The sequence below is a fragment of the Centrocercus urophasianus genome, unplaced genomic scaffold (genome assembly GCF_019232065.1).
Source record: "Centrocercus urophasianus isolate 14NV4802_14NV808 unplaced genomic scaffold, USGS_Curo_1.0 seq_10, whole genome shotgun sequence".
Lineage (NCBI taxonomy): Eukaryota > Metazoa > Chordata > Aves > Galliformes > Phasianidae > Centrocercus > Centrocercus urophasianus.
The window spans coordinates 100042772-100066850 of record NW_024884142.1 but is presented as its reverse complement, the minus strand read 5'-3'; the positions used below and the strand labels follow the sequence as shown (position 1 = coordinate 100066850).

At 46.2% G+C, this 24079-nt stretch overlaps 1 protein-coding gene across 1 annotated transcript in view; it reads left to right on the top strand.

Annotated features, from left to right (window-relative positions):
• ZC3H6 (zinc finger CCCH-type containing 6) overlaps window positions 1-14036 on the top strand; it is a 29072-nt gene extending 15036 nt beyond the window's left edge. Inside the window, exons 4-12 of the mRNA XM_042811026.1 lie at window positions 1416-1671; window positions 3503-3624; window positions 5700-5816; window positions 7272-7383; window positions 7873-7982; window positions 8576-8829; window positions 9275-9789; window positions 10052-10291; window positions 11608-14036. Coding sequence (XP_042666960.1) covers window positions 1416-1671; window positions 3503-3624; window positions 5700-5816; window positions 7272-7383; window positions 7873-7982; window positions 8576-8829; window positions 9275-9789; window positions 10052-10291; window positions 11608-13106 — 3225 coding nt within the window. The 3' untranslated portion in view covers window positions 13107-14036. The remainder of the gene's footprint in view (window positions 1-1415; window positions 1672-3502; window positions 3625-5699; window positions 5817-7271; window positions 7384-7872; window positions 7983-8575; window positions 8830-9274; window positions 9790-10051; window positions 10292-11607) is intronic.
• The last annotated feature ends 10043 nt before the right edge of the window (window positions 14037-24079 follow it).

Genomic DNA, 24079 nt, shown 5'->3' with positions numbered 1-24079 from the left:
CTCATGTCCTCTGAGTGGAAGATGTAAAGCATCATCTGGAGCTTAAATGTATGATGTAAACAAAGTTGATACAAGTTTTCTGCTGTGCGGAAGTAAGTAAAGCTACGTTGGATTTGGACTGTACAAAGAGGAAAGAGGTTCTTGAAAAGTCACCTTGAAGTATCTAGAGTGGGTGCTGCTTTGTGATAGCTCAGTTTGTCCTGGCTTTTCTCGGTCTGCGCAGCTCAACAGCTCTCCTGGACCACTGAGTGAAATAAAATGCCGTTCTTGACAAGTGAGACGGAGTAGCTGGAGGCTTGATGGAACTGCATTACTTCAGAGGAAGGGATGCTTTCCTTTTAGCCTGAAACCATTCCAGAAAACTCCAAATGAGCTTGATTTATTAGTGAGCTGAAAACGCTGTCTGCTGAAACTGGAGAAGGGACAGTACTGGCTTGGGAGTGGCCTTAAGGAGTATTTCATCCTGACTGATGGGGGCGGAACAGATTGTATCATGTGTGTCCAACATGATCAGGAGATGCAGATCATGAAGGGAAAGATTGAATTCTCACCATGGTTCTAATGAACCATTTGTATATTGGTTTTAGCAAGTTGAGTTCTAATTCTGCCTGCTGTTACTAAGAGAGAGCTTTGTTATTAATGTCAACACAGGATTTTTGTTGCAGTCCTGCTGACTTTCCCTGAGTGGATACTCTTCAAATTGTTTTACTCCGTACACCGAAGTAGCCTGAGTTCCAAGAAGCAGCTTGCTTGCAGTCTCCACCAGTCTCTAATCAGCTTTGCTTCTTGACAAATGTCCAATAACTTCTCAAATTCCAGCAAAACAAGCATTAAAGAATCTTGCTGACATATGCTATCAGTACAAAGCCTCCAAACTAAGTGTGAAAAGCTTGAAACTGTTTGCATATTATATTGTCTGTAGTAACATAGTTAAAGGAATTCTTGAAACACGAGTGCCACTGTGTATTCTTACATACCTAAGCTCAGCTGTGAGGATCTCAATATACAATGTTTTTCTGAGCATGTTCTAAGCACTTACCTATTTTTTTCTCATGCTGTATTACCTTCTGTTTGTTTTTAGAAGAAAACCACTCAGAGTGCAAAGGATTGTGTACATGAAAATTCTTTGTCAGTCCCTCTGAGAAACATTCTGGAGTATAAATGTTGATGCTGTTCTGTTGTTTGGTTTCTTTTTAAAACAAACAAACAAAACCTTTTCCCTATATGCATTCGGAGTCAAAAGTACTAATTTTTACAAGATAACTGATTTTCACTGTTATTAATGCTTGTTTGTGCAGATGTGTGGTCAGCATGACAGTGTAGCAGCATAAAAACAATTGTTTTTGTAGGGCAGTTTGGAGGGGTGGTGTCTGAAATATTGAGCTGGTTCTAAAAATGCAATCCCTTTCGTGCAGCATGGACACGTATCTGGAAATTACATGAGTTCACAGAAAATGCAACATAAAAAGAATGTAAAGAGTAAGGAGTATGATGACTACAGTCATTACAGTGATGAGAACTTTGGTAATTATAACGAGGAGGAAAAAGATGAAGATTTTGCCGATCAGCTCAAACAATACAGGCAAGCTAAAGAGACCTCCAGTAGCGATTTAGGACCTCCGTTTATGAAAGAACCAGTGAAAAAACAGGGGATGAAAGGGATCCAGAAAGGTAAGATGATTTGAATTGTTAGCTGTGGCGTTGGTGGTGGTAGCAGTTGTGTCCTGTGTCATTTCAGAATGTTTGTGTTGAGAGGTGTGTGAGGAGAGCTGCCAGCTGTGGCTCTCCATTGGGCTTGCAGTCTCTCATCAGGATGTGGCATGCTGTTATTGGGAAGGAATAATATTGTATGGGTGCACTTCTGCCTTTACTGAGGGACAAAACTAAGCGTTGGGTAACGTGTCAATAGCAAATAAATAACCTGTTTAAAAACAAACAGACAAGATCTCAATTGTGTGACTGCCAGACTAAGAAATCATACAGCTGTGAAGTGCCTTTCTGGTGGAGTTCATGAAAGGGTGAAGAAGAGTATGTGACCTGGGAATTCCAAAATGTGGCTTAGGCCAAAAGTACATACAAGCCTGCTTAAGGTACCTCAAAATTTTGATGAGTGCCTAAGTTTATCAGTATGCCCCATAAGTGTGCTATGATCCTTTTCTTTTCTCAACTTTATTTCCTTTTCAAAGCTGGACTGATCCAAAGGCCATGAGGAAGTGCTTCTCTGCAGAACCATACTTCAGAAAGAGTCTTGCTGCTTTTACTTACGTGTGACACAAACATAATCATGCAAGCATTTTTACTTGCACCTTTCATTTGGTGTCTGGTCATAACGTTGTAGTGCAGTTCATTGAACCAGCTTACATCTCTGCCTCTGCTATGAGGAGACCTTGAACTCCCTCATCTTTTGGACTCCCTCATCTTCTTGTTTCTATTTGTTGTCTTGGGGCATGAAAGGTTAGGTGAGGGAGACAGCACGTGCCACTTACATTTATTGTACAGGTATCCTGATCTACCATCTGGAAAAATGGCACTTCTTTGGTTTTTGTGTGAGATAAAAAGTTGGCACCAATAGCATTTGAGGAAACCATTGATTCACTTTGAATAATTTTCTCCCTTTATTTATCTGCCACACAAAATCTGAGCAGGGTTTCCTATGAGTGTGTACATATCTTACTAGTTTGCAGGGAAGATGCCATTTTGTAGGAAGGTAGTAAGCTTTCTTTCCTTACTTTTGTGACAATCTTTTGTCTTTTTTTTGGTTCAGAACCAAGTAAACTCACAAAAGTTTGGCAGAATCTGCTTAACTGAGACCAAAAAACGTTTGTTTCACATAGTGTTTGGTGGTACTGCTTCAAGATCTCTGTCTTTGCAAGTTGCAGCCTTGCTGTGGAGGGTGGCTTCCATCTGAAGCAGGTGTGACATCTACAGAACTTGTTTTCTTTGGTTTTAAATCGATTACAAAAGTAGATAGAAACTCTGTCTCAGTGTTTTTAGTTCAGACCATGACTCATGATGTGCTGATAGCTGGAAAATTACCACCCTGAAACTTCCAGACAGCTGAGTGTTATCATATTCAAAGATATTCTGTCCCATGAGGTTATGATCTTTGGCTCCTTTCATGTTTTCAGATATATGTGCACCCCTGGGTGTCAGTTGTACTGATGAGTTCTGTGTTCAGAAAGTGCCCAAATGGCACAAAATGTTTCAAGTATTTGGGCTTGTTTGAAATCATCTCTGCACTTCCAGTTGTGAGAAGCTTCTTTGAAGGGGATTAATTGTGTGTGCACTTTGTCAGTCTGCCATTGATTTAAAGAGCTTTTCAAAGAGCAGGCAGTTGCACAGAATTACAATTGATGTAGTTCTACCTGCCAGCTCGTGATTCAAGATAGCATTTAGGAATTCAGATTGCAAAAAGATATTTGGCTTTATGTTTGTCTGCATTGGATGTCTCTAATAGCTGTACTTTTGGAGGACGTTTTAAAAGGTTGCTGCTGTGTTTCAGGTATTTCTCAGCGAGGTAATAATTATGGGGTTGGCAGAGGACGTGGAATGCAAAAGAAATTGAAGCGCAAGGATCGTGGAAGAGGAAGAGGGGGCAATAAAGGGTCTGATGGCTTTCATGAGGTATGTGGAATTAAGTTTCTAATGCAGTTGTTTCAGATGCCTGGGTGTCTTGCTTTAACAGAAGTGTATTTATGGCTATGTGGTTTTTTGCTTGTTCTCTTCTCTAGAAAAGTTAAATCCCTTTACTTGAATTTTCCTGCACTAGATGTAAAAAGTACAGCTGATAACTTAAGCTGATAGATCATTGTCTTGGCAATAATAATAATAATTTAAAAAAATAGAATATTTTTTGGTTATGAATGGCATGTTGACTTAAATATTAACTTTCTGAAAGGTGACATTTTGCTACTAGTGATTCACCTCAGCTTTTTCAGTAAAAAAAAAAAAAAAAAAAGGCTACCTTCACAGCTTTTGCCAGTTTTTATTCTGATTCGTGAAGGATTCTTCTTCTTTCCATAGCTAATAGTGGAAAAGGAGAGATCCATACCTTGGCTTTCATTTAGCTGGGACTCCTCTGATGGAGAGCCGCAGTTCCCACAGTACTCAGTTGGAGCATTTCAATCTTCCTTGAGCCACTGTTTCAAGTTTTTTGAGGTGTTTGATGGTCACTGGTTTTCAGTGCCTCCAGAAAGACTTTGTTTTCGTCTGATATCGGAGTTCATCTTGAAGGGGAGCAGGTATTAGATTCAAAACATTGAGTGAAACAAACAGCTGAGATTTCTTTGAGTTTAATGCATTCAGAATAGAGAACAGATCTTAGCTGATCCAACTTGACGACGTCTGCTTCTGAATGTCACTGAATCCATTAATCAGTGTCAGTGTTTTGTGACGTTGCATAATTTACCCAGCGAGCTGATGTTCACATTTCCAGTCCAATTGCAGTGGAGAAGCATAGCTATTCCATGTCAGAAGTTCCTACTCAGCAGTCAGATCCCTGCTCAATTTTGTAGAAGTCTGCCATTGGAAAAGCCTGATTCCCCTCCAGATCAATAGATGACTACCCTGTGTTGCAAAAAAGGCATCAGAATCACATGAGAAGGGAGTAGAGGGGAAGGATTGGCTAAATATAGCCTTATGGCTACGGAGGTAGACCAGAGGTCTGATTGTTCAGCTCCTGAGTGGTACAGGCAATACTTCAGTTAAAGAGTTGTTGAACTACTAAAAACAGTAAATTGACTTGTTTGGACGTAACACCGTGCGTGGTGGTAACATGGTTAATAAGGATTTGATAGCAATGGACTCGTGAAGGAGCTGTGAAGGTAAGCAGGTTGACAATTCAGAATCTCCTCAGCAACAAGAGGAATGCTAGCAGGTCATGCACCACCTGAGCTGCTATTCAATCCTCTTTGCTTGCTCTCTTCCCAGAAGTGCTGGTGGGTTGTCAGTAGCACTTACATGCCCAAAGTCTTCCCACTCGTCACATGGGGGAGCAACTCTGTTGCAAAGCATCATGCAGTTTGGATCCAGAAGGGCAGAGGAAGGTGAAAACCGAGTGGTGATTTGGGCCAGGGCACACAGTGCTGGAACAGGGCATCTGGAACAGAGTGTCATCTTTCTGATACCTGTCTGTGGGATAGAAATGCCAGCTGTTAATCAATGTGCTTACCAAACGGAGTGATGAAGATTGAAGGCTGACTTATGGTGTGCCAACAGGCAGCAAACACTGCATGATTTGAGAGGAAAATGGGAATTATTGCGTTTGGGCCGTTGTGCAACTGAGAGTTACTTATTTGACATGGTGATAGGTCACAGAGGTGCTTCCCAAAGCCTTGTGCAGAGGAGCCCTGAGGCAGGGGACACCTGACTTAGTTGGTAGCCATGAGTCAGCCCTGCTCTTTAGCTTTTCCAGATGAAGCATGAGATGTTGTGTCCATTCACTGAACTCACATCTGTCGTGTTGTAAGAAATTTCTGATCTGATCATATTTGCAAAAGAGTGTAAAACTCAGTATTAAAGCAGCTAAGAAAAGGTATGTGTGTTTACCTTTACTTTGAGCTGTGGGTGTAGTATTAAGAACTTAATCCTGGTGTAGTCAGTCACACTGTGGGCTAGCTGCTGCTCCAGATATGCTCTTAACATTTCTTTCAGTTTCACTAGATAAGTAAACATCAGCAGAATGTTCATTTTTCTTACAGGATGGCAAACCAGTGAAGAAATGGGTTAATATGAGTCAGGAATTCATCAATCAGCACACAGTGGAACACAAAGGCAAACAAATTTGTAAATATTTCCTTGAAGGGAGATGTATTAAGGTAAATGTGCACTGTGTCTTGTCAGCCTGCTTCTTTGGTGTGAGGGAGGGGAGAAGATGCACTGTGCTTTTTTTACTTCAGCTGATGCAAGGAAAACTCATAGGTTGAAGCTGTGTTTTGACTGCCTCTGTTTTACATCTTTATAGATAAATGCTAACAGAAGTGCTTGTGGAAAAATATCCCCTCTGTTACACCTTAGGGTTATGACTGATTCTAACAAGTGATTGTGTCTGCTTGCTAATATATGCAGCAAAAATGTCCTTGATAGCATTATAAACTTACACTGGCAGTGTCTCTTCTGTAAATATGTAACAAGTTTTGCAAGTATGGAATCTGCAGATAGTCAATGATTTCTGAATGTAGTAGATTATTTCTGTGTTTTGTGCTACCAGTAATTTTGAATCAGTGAAGAAATTGCTTAATTATGCTGAATTGTTTCTCTCTGTAAAAAGTGAGGTTGTAGTAATAGTTCCCTTACCAAAGAATTGAAGTCATCTTCCTTCAGCCAGCAAGTGGAAGGCAACAGAAAGAAGAGAATCCTATTCAGAGCAGTCAGCTGTCAAGCAAAATCCCTAGCAAGGCAGCCTGTTATTGCATTAGAACTTTGCTATTGCTTCATTTTGAAGCTTACGCTGCTGTGAAGTTGAATCCTGTGCTGTCAGAATAGTTCAGTCAGTTACAAATCACACTCCATGCTTCTCAAATAAGTGAGTGCACCATTTCATCTAGCTTTTCCGTGTATGTCATGATAGAACGTGTTCTGATGCTTTTTTGTATTGTGAAATTAAGGGTGAAAATCAGTGTGCTTTTCTCCCAATTGAGGGGGCAAATGAAACGAAGGCGTTTCGCTGGTGTTCCATATTTGAGGATGTTGTGCTCAGTGAGATGAGTATTTGCTGCCACCTTCAGTTGTAAAACAAGTAGTTGAAATAACTTAATTATTTTCAAGAGAAATACACTACAAAGAATGTACAAAAAAAACCTCTTTAGCAGATCAACCCTAAAGTGCCAGGGTTGGCAGCTTGATGTCCTACGTGGAAGAGTAAAATGCTTTGCTTATTGGACTTCATGGTTATCTCATGTGCTGTTGAAACAAAATCTGGTTTACTGATGAAGTGCACTGTTGTCTATATGTGAAATACCTTTGATTAGGGATTGGTTTAAATGTCTTTTTAATGCTAATTGCTAGATGGGAACAGAGGAGACAACTGGTACAGTAGGATCAGCTTTTTTTTTTTTCTGTCACCACCAAATGTGTTATTTGGAACCCAGATTCAGCAGTTGTCTCTCTATGTCCCACTTCCCCTGTTCAGATTTTCTTTAGGTGCATACTTACAATATAATCCTGTGTTAGCAATTATGAAAAGTTTAAATTCGGTGAAGGAGGATGCTTGAGATGTGAAATGGAACTGCTCAGCATTTCGGACTGATAACGTGTGCCTCTTGTTATTATAGGGAGAGCAGTGTAAATTTGATCATGATGCAGAGATAGAGAAGAAGAAGGAAATCTGCAAGTTTTACATACAGGGTTATTGCACCAAAGGAGAGAACTGCATTTATTTGCACAATATCCTTTAAAAAAAATACTTGAACTCAAGCAGCTGTTCGTATTTACTCCTAGTTCCCATAAGTGAGTTTAGAGTGTGGCTGTGTCTCTTCTTAAAAGTCTATACCAATTTCTGTGTAGATGTACTAGAGGAAAATAATTTCTTTGCTCAAATGGGAGGAGAAAATATGATGTTTTTATCCATGTATTTTATATACTCCTATAGCTGTGTATTTTTTAATCTCTGCTGTGTTCTAGCTTTGTTTATTCTTTTTTATCATAGTCAAGTCAAAAACAATGTTAAGGTGACAGTGGGATAATTATTAGCAGAATGACAAATGAATCTAAAAGGTAAGTTGGTTGTTAGCTTTCAAAATTATTAAGATACTGTTTTGGAAAGATTAAGTGTTCCTGTAGAACTGAAGAATAACTGACAGCTGAGTTTCATACACGTGTCACAGTGCAAACTGATCATTAGCCTTTGTTAGGAGTCCTTAACATATTGCTCACATGAATTCCCTTGCAAGTTTTACCACACAGGAGCAAAATGTTATCAAGGAGATAAGTGCAAATTTTCTCATGCACCCCTGACTGCAGAAACAAAAGAGCTGCTGGATAAGGTGAGCAGTTTGCAGTCTGTAAGCACGAGCTTTGTTCCCAAAAAGAATGGGGGATAGTCCTGGAAATTTCCAGGGGGTTCTGGGGAAACGTGATGTGATTCAAAAGCAGTGTTAAAACTTCCCTGTTGCTGTTTAGCACTGCAAGTCTGTGGCTCGGTCCCATACAACAGGTTCCCTCTTGCCACCAGTTATTTTTCTGCTGTGTTAGACTGGTTTAATTTCACAGCTTTTGTTTGTAATCATAAATTCTTTCTGACTCCCTTTCTGCATTGTGTAACAAGGAGTGTGACTTTTATGTTGCCTCCTTCACCGACCCAGAGGCTAGATCTCATCTGGGTGGAGAAAGGAATGAGATGCCTCCCTTGCATGATTCGTGGCATACTGACCTTTGTGCTAAGTAGTTACTGAAACAGTTACCATATCGTGGGTCTTATCAGAGAAATGATGCAAATGTAACCCTAAAAAGTATGATGAATTCTAAAATAAGTCTTTTATGTCACTTAAAGTGACTCTGTGAGAGAAATGGACTTCTGTACAGTTGTCCACTGGTGACTATAAACTCACAAGCTGTTTGCTGTGTTACTTTGTTGTAGGTTTTGAATAATGAGGAGGAACCACAAAATGAAGATGAGAAGGAACTGGAGGAGCTCAGAAAGCGTGGCATAGTTCCTCTCCCTAAGCCACCACCGGGTGTCGGACTGCTGCCCACCCCAGCTGAGCAATATCCATTTTCTGAGTCCGATATAGAGAATTATCAGGATCCCTCAGGAGATTATAAGAAAATACCATCTCTCTTTGAAATTGTTGTGAAGCCCACTGTGGATTTAGCACACAAAATTGGAAAAAAGTAGGTTTTTGCATCTTCTGTAGAATTCTCCTTAGGATGTGGCTACATAAATGCATAAAGCACTCTTATTTCCATCAGAAGTGTGTACTCCTGAGTACATTGCTAAGTTAATTATTTGTTAAACGCAGGCTATCAGTTATTTACTTAATGCTCTTCTTGAAAGGATTACTTACTGAGCCTTGACCTGTCAGAAAGCTACTCCTTTGGCTCTCGTTCTGACTCTGTGCCTGCCTTGTCTGTCCCAGTTTGCAAGCTGAGCAAAGTTCAGTCTCCCAGTTCTGTCTCCTCCTACAAGCTTTACATGTTCAGCTCTTGACCAAAGACTTACTGAGGCCCAGTGAGTACGCACAGACATCTGTAAGAGTGAAGAGAGAGGAAATAGCTAGCAGGCTGTTGATCATGATAGGTGCAGAATTTGATTCATTAAGTTTTTCTTTGCTTACAGGCCACCAACCTTCTACAACAGCTCATCACCACCTAGACCCCCGTTTCAGGGAAATGACCCGCATTCTCAGCATATGTATAACCCAGGCTCGAGCCCAGGGCCTGGACCTGGCATGCCACAAGGACATAACGGACCACCAATGCACCCAGGTTCTCCTGGACATCACCCGTGTGCAGGGCCTCAAGGAATGCCGCAGAGTCCTCCTATGCAGGGCGTCCCACCAGGCTTTCTGGGACCGCAGAACCAGAGCGGCATGCCTATGCAAGGACAGCAAGGCGGTCCTCCTCTGACACCACCAGGCCTTGGTGGCTCTTACAATGCCCCTGGAGTTCAAGGACATATGGTGAACATGCCAAGAGATAATCATTGTCCTCCGGGGCCGCAGTACCAGCAGATGCCTGGTGAACGACAGCCGAATATGAATTACGAGCCTATTCAGAACCCGGCTGATTTCTATGACAATTACTATTCTCATCAAGCTGTGCATAACTTCCAGCCAGCAAATAACTCTGGTGGTAAGGACCTTTAAGAATTGTTGTTCCTTGATGTGGTGGTTTGTAGCAGTACAGCGTTGAATCATCGTGGCTTCAGTGCTGAGCAGGGGGAAGAATTGTAGAGCCACACCTCCTTTAAAATCTTCACCATGTATTTATTTTCAGCTGATGCCTTCCAGTCGTGCAATACATCCCATTAATTTTGCTTTATTGTGCTTTAACTGCTTTGCTGTGGAAGCCTGCTCAGAGTAGCTGCTGACTGCTTTGTTTTTTTGTGCTGCAGATGGAACATGGCATGGAGAATTTACAGATCACCAGGCTCACCTCATGGCTCAAGAGTCTCATCAAGGTGGAAGCGAGTCAGACTGTATGGGTGGTCATATGGGCCATAAACCAGCCATTAATGTACCAGATTTCCTTCCAGCAATGCAGAAAGCCCTGTATGTAAGGCTTAGTCAGAAGCATCAGAGAGATGGAGACTCTGTCAGCAGCCAGGGTCAGAGGGCAATGAGCAAAGAAGAAGGTAGAGTTCATTTTGTTCCTGTTCAAAATTAATTTACTGACCGTATGTTACTGTGGAACAAATCTGTTGGTTTGAGTTTTCATCACGTTACCATTTGTTGTTATTGTGAGTGGACAAGTACTGAGTCAGTATTTTCAGGTCAATTTGCTTTTCTTTCCAGCTCGTTCTAGACTGGATTCTGAACTGAATGCTTCTCAGTAACTAGTCCTTCCACTTAGGGGTCTTTCAGAAAGCAGTGTAACAGGGGAATGGTCCTCCTAGCTGCCTCCTTGGGGTTGTGTTGTGTAGCAGGTATTTGTGTGATGCAGGTAGCTCTGATCAAGCTCTGCATTGGCTGTGCGTTGGGTATTGCATTACTGTGCACTAGGAGTTGCTGATGTTGGTGGATCTCGTCTTCATTTCTCGTTTTACTGAGCCAGAATAAACCACTCATCTCCTTCTGTGAGTATGCAAGTTTAGGTTACAGATCAGAGCAGGCAGCTGTGTTGTTTAGCTATATTACTCTCCAGTAAATTGGAGAAGATGATGGTTGAGAATTTATTTAACCTTTAAATATTCATATTTCCCCCCATTCTGAATCTTGACCTCTCCCCTAAATGTTCTAATTTGGATAGTAACGAAGCAGCAAATTCCACATTTGTAATGCATCTGTTCTTAAGATGACTGGAAGGCACTAGTCTACTTTTTTTTTTTTTTTTCCACCCATCCCATGTGAAGTGAAGGTCATTTTCATCTCGACTCTTACTGTTAGAAACAATTGTTTGGAGGCAGGTTATTGTCTTAGTTTCAGCTGGGATGGAATTATTTACTTCAGAGTGTCTGGTACGATGCTGTGTTTCGATTGTAGGAGAAAAACAGTGTCGATAACGCACTGATGTTTGTAGCTGCTGCTAAGCAGTGTTGCACAAAGCCAAGGCCATTTGCAGCAAAGAGCCCGAGGAGCTGGGAGGGGACAAAAACAGGACAGCTGACTTGAACTGGCCAAAGGGATGCTCCGAACTGTATGGCATCATGCAGAAGGAGTTTTGAAGGGGGAAGCAATAAGTGAAGGACTGTGTGGTGCATAGCCTCCTGCTGTTGTGAGAAGTGTGGAGAAAATGCAGCAGAGCTTGGGAGTATCTGAGCTAACTTGATTTTTTTGTTACTTCAGTTCTTCATCTGAATTATTTTTGTCATACTGTTTTAATGCAGTGAATGAGGACTTGGTACTGATATTATTGCTCCGTTCCTTTTCGCTGAGAAGTTATCCCTTCATGTGAGTAAGCATGTTGTTGTATTCCCTCGTGACCATTTGTTTCCGTAATCTTTGTTCTCAGATGACAATGTCAACTGGTATTCCAGCAGTGAAGAGGAAGAGGGGAACAGTGTTAAATCAATACTGAAAACGCTGAAGAAACAGAGTGAGAACTTTAGGAATCAGCAGCAGCATTCCGCAGAGCAGCACATGCTTGGTATTCCTACTGATCCCAGGCTGGCAAAAGATAAAGGTGCAGGGCCTCAGGCTGCTGACCCAAGGCTTAGGGCCTCGCCAAGATCAAACCCCAGAAAGCCATCGGAATCCGCAGCCTTGGACCCCAGGCTGAGAGATCCCAGGATGCACAAAGTCAGCGACGGAGGTCACGGCAGCTCGTCTCTTGTGGGAGCCAAGTTAGATTTACACCACCCTCACACGGGCGTGAAAGTCAAGCAGAAAGGATTGGATGATGATGAAGAGGATTCAGAAAGAGAACTGAGGGAACGAGCTTTTCTGATTCCCTTGGAGCCTTTGCCCGGTGTAACATTAAGGGATCCCCGATCTCAGCTTAGGCAGTTCAGCCACATTAAAATGGATGTTACCCTGATGAAACCAAACTTCGCTAAGCATATTGTGTGGGCGCCCGAAGACTTGCTGCCAATACCTTTGCCTAAGCCTGACCCCGTCTCTTCAATTAATTTACCTCTTCCTCCACTCATAGCTGACCAGAGGCTCAATAAACTGAGGAACCTGAAAAACGATCCCCACCCAAACGCCATGCCAGCTGACCCGAGACTAGCCGCCAAAGCGAAAAATAACTTAGTGGGCAGGAGTGGCTACTTGGATCAGTCTGTGGATTCTCACGCCAGTAGCTCCAGCAAGCTGGGAGATCCTCGATTGCAAAAGAACGTCGACCCCCGGCTCCACAGACTGTCCAACGCAGATACGTATCATGGAGTCGCAAAGGAGTCGCACCCTTCAAAGTTTGACCCCCGCCTCGCCAGATCCGCTGCCACTTCCTCACAGCCCTCGGAAGCCGCCGCTGCTAAAGCTGAGCCGGACGCCCTGCCTCCCTACGCGCCCAAGCTGGCGGCGAGCGGCGTCAGGCTGGGGACTTCGGGCTCCTTGCTGAGCGGCATCAGTTTGTATGATCCCCGGGATCACAGCGCGGCGTCGGACGCGGCTCCGGCCGGCGCCGGGGAGAACGGAGAGAACCAGAAGAAAAGCATTCTGAAAAATCCTGCTAAAAGCGAAGCCGGCCTGTCGGAAGACGTGTCGCTGCCCAAGCCTGCCTCCAGCGTCGAAAAGACCCCCGAAGCGTCGGCGGAAGCCGCTTCGGATAAAGCAAACAGCAACAGCAAATCTCAGGCTAAACACTCCAGCGCTGCGCCCGCGGTGCACAATCTTCCTATCCAGGCTCTGTCGGGGCTGATCAGGCCGCAGTACAGCGATCCGAGGCAGGTGAGGCAGCCTGGACAGGTGGCTCAGGCGCAGGATAACGATCCCAACGGGGAGTCGGATGATAAGTCCTTAAAAGATGTTTTCAAGACTTTCGACCCGACCGCTTCACCGTTTTGTTAGCGATTGATTTTAAGTCTTTTTACTGTTGTGAATATTGCAGTTTTCTGCTGTTTTGTAACTGGTTTACCTCTTTGCTTTATTTATTTTTAAATTATAATTATCAACACTTTTCAGCTGCTAATCTCAGAACCACATGCAGTTATACAGTACGCTATAGTGTTTGCAAAGCTGTGGTATTTTCTATATAATACTTTTCCAATTTCAGGGAGACTAATAATTGACATGTAGGAAACAAACAAACAAACAACATGTATCGTGTTAGAGCTGATAAAAGCACTTTCATTGTAAATAAGTCATTAAGAAAGTCTGAAGACCTGTATATGTGTGAGCTGTCTCTTTCATAAACAACATTTAGATATGATTGCCACATTTGTATGATTGTATAGATACAAGCAATATTATGTACATTACTGTGAGAGACACTGTTTGACAAGGATTGTCCGACGCATCAAGCCAAACCGACTAACTTGAGTACACAGGAATGATCTGAAAGGAAAATGCTGATCCTCCTTTTCCGACCAGTCAACGTCAGACATTGGTTTTTATTCACGCAGTCAATATTCTTAGTGTAAAAGAGACCTATATCACATATTGAGGAGTAAAAATGTCATATCTTTTAAAAGTATTTTATTCTATGCTGTATATAGAAGAAATTGTGAAGTACATAACTAGAAGAAAGTTACTGTTAAAAGTGGAGAATACCTAAGTTGTCTAATACAAAAAAAAAAAGGTTTTTATTTAATTTTTTCACACATACACAATTCTGATTAGTGCTCTAAGTTACATTGTGGTGTTCATGTATTTCAATGTATTTTTGTATTCAGCCGCTTAATTTGTATTGCTTTTTTTGTATCGATGTAACTGCAGTACTTGTATTCATTGTGTCTTTACAACATTTTTAACAAAAAAATTAAAAAGGGTACAGTAAAAGTCTGGTAATGACTGTGGTGTTGACGTGCTGCCAGCTAGCTCAGGCTTGGAGGAACAGCAGAGAGGGTGTGAGAAGGACACGAGGGACGAAGCCTGGCTTTGCACCACTCGCCAGTCGGACGGTGGTGGGTTTGTAAGCTGACCTCGTGTTGAATCCAGATGGAGTTTGCTGGCTGAGTGGTCCTGAGATCAGACTTCTGCATTGTCCCCTGACTACGATTCTCATCACCGATACGAGAAATGTCGTGCATGTTCTTTCATTTTCAAAGATGTTGCATGCCGAGAGCACAACTGTCCTCAGAGCCTCTCTTGTTTTGCCTTTTGGGTTGCTTTTTATATAGAGGAAATGTAGTTATTCCTAGCTAGCTACATTGAAAATAAAATTTTGCAGTCTGCTCAATTGCTATCTGGTTCCCGCCCACTTGGGATGTCTCTTTGCATTAAGCCTCTTCCTTGGTGGACCTCGTCCTCTTGCTCTCTGCGTGTTGGCTGGGTAGGGCTGGTGAGTGGGATGTGATGGTGCTGCAAATTCAGTATTGTTGAAGGCAGTAGTGGTTTCAGAGCAGTGAAGATACCATAATCAAATTGAACTCTGACTTGGTTTCAGCGTTTGGGAAAATGAGGGTTGAAGGAGACGTGCTGATAGCAGGGGCAAAATGTTGTGCCTTGCAGTTGAGATAGTTGGAGGATCTCAGGTGGTTTGCTGTCGGTCCGGGTGTGGATCCACTTGGGAGTTGCAGATGAAAATGGGTTGTGTTTCGGTAAGGGGACCCGCAATGCTGGTTTCAAACCCAGGAGATGGACTGCCGTATTGGTGCCTTTAATGTAACATGGGGCTTCTTTGGGGCGAGAAGGAGGACAAGGTAAGGAGAACATGTAATCTGAGAGGGGCTGGCTTCTCCTTGCAACTTACTGTCTCCATGTGAAACCTTTCTCCTTCCATCCATCCACGATTCATCTGGGCCTGGCCAGCAGCTCTGTTGAGGGCATCCCCAGCTGCAGTGCAAGTGTCCGTGGGCTGCTTCCTCTCCTCTGCCTGTGCTTGTTTTGTTTGTTGCAGATTTCTTCCTTGAGCTCGAGGCTCTGGTGTGCCTGCTGCTGCTGCTCCCTCTTGAAACGTGGAGAGGATTCATTGCTACCGTGCAAGTACTGACCTACCCTGTAAGCCAGGGGGAAGGTGTGGGGGGTGTCTGAGCCCAGCAGAGGGGCAGGAAGGTGTTGGGGACAGTCCTGCCACACTGAGCTCAGACGTGCTGTGAGAAATGATTGTGTCTTTTGCAGGGAAAGCACTTGCTTCCATCTCTTCGTCCAGCACAGAGTGGCGTTTCCCTCGGACGCTTTCAACTCGTTTCTGAGGCTGTGAAGAGCAGCAACAGGAGCAGCCAGTACTGGGGGTCCTGGATGTCCCAGATGCCATTAGAGTTGCAAGGTGGGTGAGCATCAGCACTGAATGTTTTACTGTGATGGCGTGCCCTGGAGTTCTGGAGGAAAGGTTCATTTCAGGCTGTAGGATCTGCTGAGTCAGGGACAGCAGGTGTGACAAAATGCTCCTGTGGCCCTGGACTAGTGAAAAATGATCTTTGCAATTCAGGAAGACGAGCGTTCCTAGATCAGCACCTGCTGTTGCTGCCCCATGATAAGAAGACTATTAATGAGGTTTCCAGCTTCCAAATGTAGCCTGCTTAAATATTTTTCTGCCGCAAGGGAAAGAATATGAATCCTTCACAATAAAAGTGAATTTATTATTGCAAAGTGCAGAACGTTTAATCACAGGCCTCCTTTGCATTTCAGAAGTCAGCGGCCACGTTCCTTAGTCGTCCTCATTTAGTTCTTTGCTCGGGGTTTTGTAGTACCGTGGCTCGTGTTACTGTCGGAGAAAAGGTGATGGTTGCTGAGAATGTCCTGCAGCTCCCCTTGGTGGGCTGGTGTCTGTTAGCATCATGCACTACTGCTGGATGAAGAGGGGTGTGATAGGGCCCTGAGGAAGACAGCTCAGCTCTGAGGCTTTCTGGTACACATGAGAACACTCTCTGATCCTACCAGCCACGTTCGCTGCTGCTGCTACAAGCTTGTTCCTGCATCCTCCTGCTTGCATCTGGAGAGCACAAAAACTGGCACTTCTTGATGCACTGAAGGGACCTCATGAAACGGCGTCTTCCATTCATCAGCATTTCAGAAGCCTCGCTGCCGCAGAGCCCCAGCTGTCTCACATCTGCAAGGTCGGGCAGCTCGTCAGCAGCAGAGCAATGCCTTCCTGTTGCTAGAGGTGGCTGCCCATAGTTGGATATAGTCCTTTAATAGATTTGGGACACCTGGGGGTGCCGCCGCTCGGAGGCGACCGTCCTTGCACCATGGCTGTGAGCGTGGGCTCAGCCTGAGTCTTACGGAGGCCTAATTCATCCCTGTCTGAGTTCAAGCGTTGCTCGGCTCTGTGCCACAACAGGTTTGTCCTCCACTCGGTGCAAAAAGCAGCTGCTGCTGCTTCTTCAGAGTCAGGAGCAGGCTGTCGCAGGCCCTGTTGGAAGGAGACAAACATTTATGTGCTTGAATACATTAGGACAGACTCTATATATGTTAGAACGTCATGACGTCTGTACAAGTGATGTGATGTTTCTGTTAGTTAATGCTTACAGAATTCTTCAAATGCTGAAAAACAGAGAGAGAAAAATAAGGCTGCCTCGTCAGCTTATTGGTAAGTGGGCCCATACATTTTGAAAGGGGAGCAGCTGGGCCGTAAAGGACTCTGTAATCTGCACAGTTGAGATAAAAGAATGGCTCGCTGCATCGCGCTGCCAGCAGATAACCCAGACAGTATGCTTTAAGCAGCATAATGACGTACAGGAGGAGCTTTCCTGTGCTTTTTGCTGATTGTCCACCAACCAAGATTCTAATCAAAACTCTGTCAAAAAGACACGGAGCTCAGCAGAGGTTGTAGGGCTGTGCAGGAGATGAAGGCACACAATGAAAAACTGCGCCGGCGCAGAGTGCCGTTGTATTTGTGCTTGTTTTTGAAGTGCTTTCGCATCAAGTCTGCTCTCACAAACTATTTACAATTGGATCAGTCAGCCGTTGCTGGCAGCTGCGAGGCAAGCCCTTGGGAGTTGTGATCAAAGCCCACCTAGAGACAACACGAAGGCTAAGACTGACATGGACTGTTTCCAAATAAAGGCCTCCAATGAGGTGCTGCCACTCTCCAAATATGAAATGGGAAACAGACCAGCTAAACATGCCTTAAAAGCTGGTAGCAGTGATAGAGCAGATTCAATGCCTGGAAAAAATGCAGAGGAGGTTCTGGAAACAAAACAGAAAGGCATAAAACAGAAACGTAGCAGTCGGAATCTTGACCCCTGCTATTGCTGACAGAGGTCCCACAGCAGCCAGCTTCTGCATCTCCACCGCCAGATGAGGCCGGAGGAGCTCCCCATAGCAAAGCTCACCTTACAGAACCTATTCATCGTTACCAGCATTAACTTACTTTGATGCATGCTGCCTCGGTTGCCTTCAGAACATGTAAAACTGCTTGAATTAGGTTCTGCGCGTTGCTCACGAGCAGCTCAGAAGAGGACTTGCTCTCAGCAGTGACTGCTTTTACCCTTAAAGACACGTTGAGATATTTTACTGGAAGAGCATGGAAGCGTGCAGCTCTCTGCCACCAGGTAGTCCAAAGCCAGAGGCAGTGTGCCCTGCACTGTGTAGTTTTCCAGGGGAAATGAGGCAGGCAAATGGGAGAAAAGTGCTGCTGGCAACAACAGAAAGAGAAGAGCCTGCTGAACTGCAACTGAGCTCTAAGCGCTGCGCCCAGATCCCACACAGACCTCTGGAGACTGCTGTGCCTCTTTGAGCCTCGGGGAGACTCCTTGTCAGCAGCAACTCACCTGGCCACGATGGCGAGCTGGCTGCTGATGGTGTGGGTCTGCTCTGCGGCACACAGCAGCTCTGCAGAACATCTCTTGTCCAGGCACATCTTTGCAACGACGCGGCCGAATGTAACAAATGCCTGCCCATCAGAAGCTATTTGCCTAGCACAGGCAACAAGCTGCTCCTTGCTCTAAAACAAAATGCAAATATGATGGGGAGGAGGAAAATAAACATCGTTCCTGTAAATGGGAGCATCCAGAAAGGCCAGGTGTATTCTGAAATGAGGAATGGACCAGTCACGAGACTTGCATCTCCTTTCAGGAAAGTAATTCCTGAAATTACTGGGGCAAATGCACCAGTGCCACTTTCAGTAGGATGGGATAACACGGGTTTTTCAGCAGGCACTGGGCACTTGGGTATTTTCTCTACAAGGCATCTATCTTTATAGCTACAAAAGTGATGGGGTGGAGGGGATGAGAAACTCCATACCGTGATGGGGCCCTTCTTCCTCAGGAACTGAGTCATGTGAAGCATCCTTACTGCCATGTCCTTGGTCATCTGGGACATCCTGCTGGCATCTCCCTGCATTCTCTCACTGTCTTCTCTCTCTTGCTTCCCAGGGCTGCTTCCAAAGAAGGTACTGAGAGGTCCGTTCCCTTGCTGTCGAGACAACAACGGAACAGTTAAAAGTCTAGAGCATCAGATCGTGTCAGTATTGAGAAGTTCCTGCTTGCATGTTTCTGAAGCAGTTTTTGGTGAGTAAAGAGGTGGGATGGCTGTCTGTAACCTTGCTGAGCCTGCTCTGCCTTCCGGAACAGGTTTATTTCTCTTCTGTCTTCACCCACAATGGCATTATGAAGTCCAAATGCCCCGTGCCATTGTCTGTAGCTATCTCCAAAAGGGAGTAACTGTAGCGTAAGATGGCAGTGCCCATAGTTGAGAAGTGCAATGAAATACTCTTAAACTGCTCTGCAGAGTGATTTGGATCATGTTGCTAAAGCCTTTGCCAGCTCCTGGCACCTGGCAGCAATTGTGGGAGCTGGGTGGCTGCTACTCCTGAGGAAAGCTCACTGAGAGGTGAGGAGCTGAGCAGAAAGAGCATTTCAGGGAAAGGAAGGGCAGTACAGTTCCCTGCTCCTTAGGAACAGTGTTTTGGAGATGGATTTATTTGTGCAAATGTCTCTTATCAGGTCAGATACCCAGAGCCCAGTTGCATGGGGCACCCAGCAGCTTGATCTAACAAAGAAATTGGAAAAAATTACCATACCATTTCGTGTGCCTCTCTGACAGCTCTGCTTGCTTGTCCACTCCTGCTCAGGCAAGTTTCTGCTGATTTGGTGGGCCTCAGAGCCTCGAGCTCTCGGGCTGGGGAGAGCTTGGCTGTGCTGCTGCACTCTTTTGGAGAGCACTGGTCCCCCACGTTTTGCAGGTGCTGTCTCATGAGTTCCAGGATGTGTCCGTTGATGCCACGGACAGCCTGAAGCTGCGTGGCGAGGTAGTGTGCTTTAGCTGACCAGTACCAGACAATGCTGTCTAGGTGGAGGTGCCTTTTGTCCTGGTGGCTTTGGAAGAGCTGGCTGGCACTGTCCACTGCATCAGCTGTGAGGACCAGGAGGTGGTCTGCAACAGAGAGCAGGTCTGCCCGTGACTGCAGTTGAGCGGTTGTCTCCAGGACACGTTGGAGGGTGGCTTTGACCCACTGAATGTTGGCCAATAGCTGACCCGCTTTCTCTTTAAAAGCTTTTTGGCTCACCTCCCTGCACTCTTCGGGGAAGAAAGACAAGGCTGGTCCAACCACATCTCGGATGACTTGTAGGTGTTTGCTGTTGGCCTTCTCCAGGTGGAGCAGTAATGCTTTGGCCCTGAGGGCCAAGTCTCTCTGCAGGAGCGCAAAGCGAATGTACAGGCTGGCAGAAGGCAGAGGAGAGACCAACAGGGTGTTGGAGGCATCCAGCAGAGCTTCCGTTAGCACCTTTATCTCTTCCCTGAGGGTGAGGATTTCACTGCGGCCGCGGTCTTCAGGGCAAGTGAAGTAAGAGAGCCGGGCAGCTTCCTGCAGCCTCAGGGAGATCTCAGACACAGCAGCCAAGAGGCTCTGCGAACAAAGCCTGTTGTCCATGGCACTTGTTAGCTCCCTCAGGAACAGGATGTCTCTGCCTATGAGCTGATCCACAGCACCCAGGAGCACATGCATGCTGATAGCCCAGTGGACACAGCGCAGCTCCAGGCTGGCCTCTCCCAACTTGCAGGGGCCCTTGAAGGACATTGCTTTCTCAAGTAACACTTTGGTGTTCATCTGTGCATGTGAAAATTTGGCTTGGACCTGTAGAAAGTTTTCCCAGTCCTCAGGACAAATGGGATTCTGCTTATCACAGGCCATGCTTGCAATGTCCTCTGCTATCTGAACCGCTCCTGCTAAACCCGTCATGGTCTCGTCCAAAGCCTGTTTGCTGCTCGTAAAGTCAGCAGCCAAGATAAAACCAAGCACTTGTTGAGACAGACTGTACCAAGAGCCTGCCATGGCTGCCAGGCACTCTTTGGTCTCACAGATGGTTTCTGAGAGGGAAAGTGCAGTTTGGAGAAGTCTGCCTCGATGTTGGAGCTGCCCTGGGGCTGCTTCCCTGGCCAAGCTGATAACACATGGTGTCAGTAAGATAATCTTCTGGTACTGCCCCAGTGTCTCCGTGTGGGGAGAGGCAGCAACAGGCAGTGCTTCCTTTGCTGCATTGATACAGCAGTTAGAGACTTGGAGCAAGGCGTAGCAGGCAGCATTCACAGCTGCTGTATCATGGACTCTGGTAGCTGCAAGGAGTGCTGTAACGACAGGGTGCATTTCTCCTTTCCTTGGAACAACATCTGGGTGTGAGTTACCTGCTTGTGGAGATGGATGACTTAAGGCATCTCCTTGCAATTTAGCTTGACCAATAATGTTTCTTAACCCAGCACAGGATGAGCTGAGTTCAAGCTCCTTCGCAATGTCAGCACTCCGTATTTGTTCCCGGAGAGGGCTGAGGATATCTGGGTGGTTGGACCCATCCAGCCCATCCTGAATGCAGTGAGCAGTATCCATCAGGCAGCTCGCCGTCCTTGAAAAGACATCCCTAGTTTGGAGACAGGAGCATCTCTCCATGCAAAGGGCCGTGGCTGCTTTCAGCTCAAGAATGGACTTGGCCAGCTGCTCAATCCAAACCAGCAGGCCGTTCCTGAAAATGGGGTCTGTTGCTCTATCCACATACCTGGCAGCAGCTCCAGCAACCCACCGAGCCCAACTGGTGAGGCTGGTAGCATGGCTAGAGAGCCTTTTGGGGTCCTGACTTTGCAGAGCCTTGTCACACCATTCCTTGTGCTCGGCCATTTCCTGGATGGACAGCTTCAGGAATTCATGCATGCTGACTGTCTCTTCAAAACACTGCAAGAGGCTTTCTGTTGTCCCAGCCCACGCGTGGTACAAGGATTGCAGATGCTGAGCAGTGCTCATGTGGGTTGGGTTTCTGCTCATTTCTGTGAGTGCTGGAGGGATACTGGCAAGGAGGCTCTTTAAGTACTCTAAACTGTCGTGGATTTCTCTAGCAGTTTGGGTTTTGGTGCACCTGGCCAGGACAAAGTCTGCCACTCTGAGCATCTGCTGGGCATGTGCAAAAAAGTTGGCAGTGAGGGGCTGAAGCTTCTTCAGTAATCCTCCCTGCCCTGCTGGAAAACACCCTGTACCTGCAAGGGTAAGAGCTTCCTCTACTAACTGCCTTAAGGGCTCCTTGGCCTCGGAGAAGGTGTTGAGGATTTGGTGCAGAGTAGCTTTGAGCACAGCCTTGTCAAGGTCCTCCACCTCCTTTCCCATGGTGTGGCATTTCTCCTGCAGGCTGCTTTCTCCCCAGCTTGGCCTTGTCTGTCCTTCCTGCTGACTTATGTGGCAGCAGATGCTCTTTCTGAGCCGTAGGAGAACATAGCAACGTTTTACCAGATCCTGCTTCAGATCTGCCCTGCACATCTCTGCTAGAAGCATGCAGTAGAAAACTATTGCTTCCACGTGAGTGCTGAACTCACTGTCAGAGAGGTGCACTGGGTCTGGGTGGTTGAGGAGGGCCAGCAGCCTCTGCACATGATGGGAGAAGGTCCCGTGTCCGTCCTGAAGCTCCTCGCTGCCTGTGCTGTTAACAAGCAAGGAAACAAGCTCTTGGATGGTCCTCTCCATCAGCTGGAAAGCATCGTTTTTGGAGAAGTTGACTTGTTGAGCCCAGGAGCGTTTAAGGTGGCTGTGCTTGGACTCGTGGAGCAAAGGAACGCACTTGTGAAGGAGCTGCAAAGTCTGGGCCAAGCTGGTCCGTCGAGGAGAATCTCGGAGTTCCTCGAGGTGCTGTGCTGTCAGGTTGCTCAGCAGAAGCAAAGCCTTGGAAAAGTCCTGGAAAGCAGCCAGCAGCCCTGGCATGTCCCCTGTATCCCGCAGTGTGCCCAGGCACTCCAACAGCCAGCTGGCAGCCTGCGTTATCCTCCTTGCCCCGGCAGCACCTTCGATCTGAAGGATCTAGCACAGCAGAAAGTACAGTCAGTGTGGCTAAGGTTACGCATCACTGTTGCATCCCTCTGGAAATGATACTGTATCTGCTGCTGGAGAGAAAAGAGGTGTGTTTTGCCCAGCAGGCCCGTCCTAGTGAGCACACAGGGAATCCCAGCATTATCAAGGTCAGAAGAGACCAGCAGGATCATCCAGTCCAAGCCCAGCACACCGTGCCACTGCCCACGTCCCTCAGTGCCTCATCCCACGGCTCTGGGGCACCTCCAGGTGACCCCACTGCTCCCTGGGCAGCTGTGCCACTGCCTCACTGCTTCTGGGGAGGAGGAATTGTTCCTAATGCCCATCCTGAACGACAGCCTGGTGCGACTTGAGGCCGTCCCCTCTCATTCTATTGAACAAAATTGCCCGATCCAGCAAAGGGGCCATTTTGTCCCTCCTGCAGCTGCATCCTCCCCACCACTCCCTTCAGCATCATCCCCTCTGGCGTTACCTTCACAGTCTCAGTTAGGATGCCCTTTGCTGCTGCAGCCAGCACCTCCCTGTGGCTAGGGCTGCCCGGCTGTCCCTGCAGCTGGCGGGCTGCCTGCAACACGTGCCTCCCTGCCAGCACAAGGGACTCGGCTGTGAGATGTGTCTCCTCCTGGTACGCCTTGTCGCTGGACTGCTGGGCCAATCTGGAAGAAAAGCCACGGGGCTCAACTCGTCCCCATCCCATCTGTACCACCCACCACCCAGCAAAGTTACCTCCTTGCGGCAGAAGCGAGTTCATCAGTGGCCTTGGCTAATTTTTCTGCATTCTCCTCTATGTTGGGTAAGGTCTGACACATTCTGTCTTCCTGTTCCAGGGCAAGCATTAGATGACAGAGCTCTGCAGCCATGGGGCAAAGGATCCTCTGGATAGCTTTGTTTTCTATCTGTATTCCAAGATCATAGAGATAAAAAGGCTCCATTGTGTCCTGCCTGGAAAAAAAAAATAAAATAAAACCTGGGATGGTTTGGGATCCTTCGCAGTGTGTGATAGTGATCAGTTTCAGCAGCAACCTTGGACTGGAGGAAACTCGAAGGCCATTGGAGCATTGAGTGCAGCACCAACCTGCAGGAGGGAAGGCGTTGTGCTGCTCAGGCCGTGTGAGTAACCCAGAGCATCCCAGCCCCTCTGTAAGTGGAGCCCGTGTGTGTGTGCATCCCCCTGGCACCCGAGGTGCTGCAGTGCTGACAGCTCAGCTCTTAGCAGCTCCCATTGCAGCTGGTGTTATGTGAGCCCGGGCGGCACAGCGATCGCCTGGCCTGGCCCCTTCCCCTCCCTGGCATTGAATTCTGCACCTGCAGAGAGCTCTGAGCGATCCAAAGCCACGTGGGCAAATTAATTATTGATTGATTAATTCCCGCTGCGGATGCTTTGCAAAAACACAGGTCTGAAGGGCAGGTTTTGGAGCTGCTGGTCAAAAAGGGGTGTGCTTTTAGCTGGGGAGCTGAAAGCGTGATTTTCTGGCCTTGCAGATCCACTGTGAAGTCATCACCTTTAGCAGCATGCAGGGCTGTGCTTTGGGGAGGAGGCCGTGTAATCCGTGTGTCCCCGTGGAGCAGCAGTGACAGTGTGATGTGACACCTGAAGCTGGGCACAGCAGGAGCTGCAGTCTGGAGGCACACAGCCTGGTTCCCCTTGGGGCTTTGG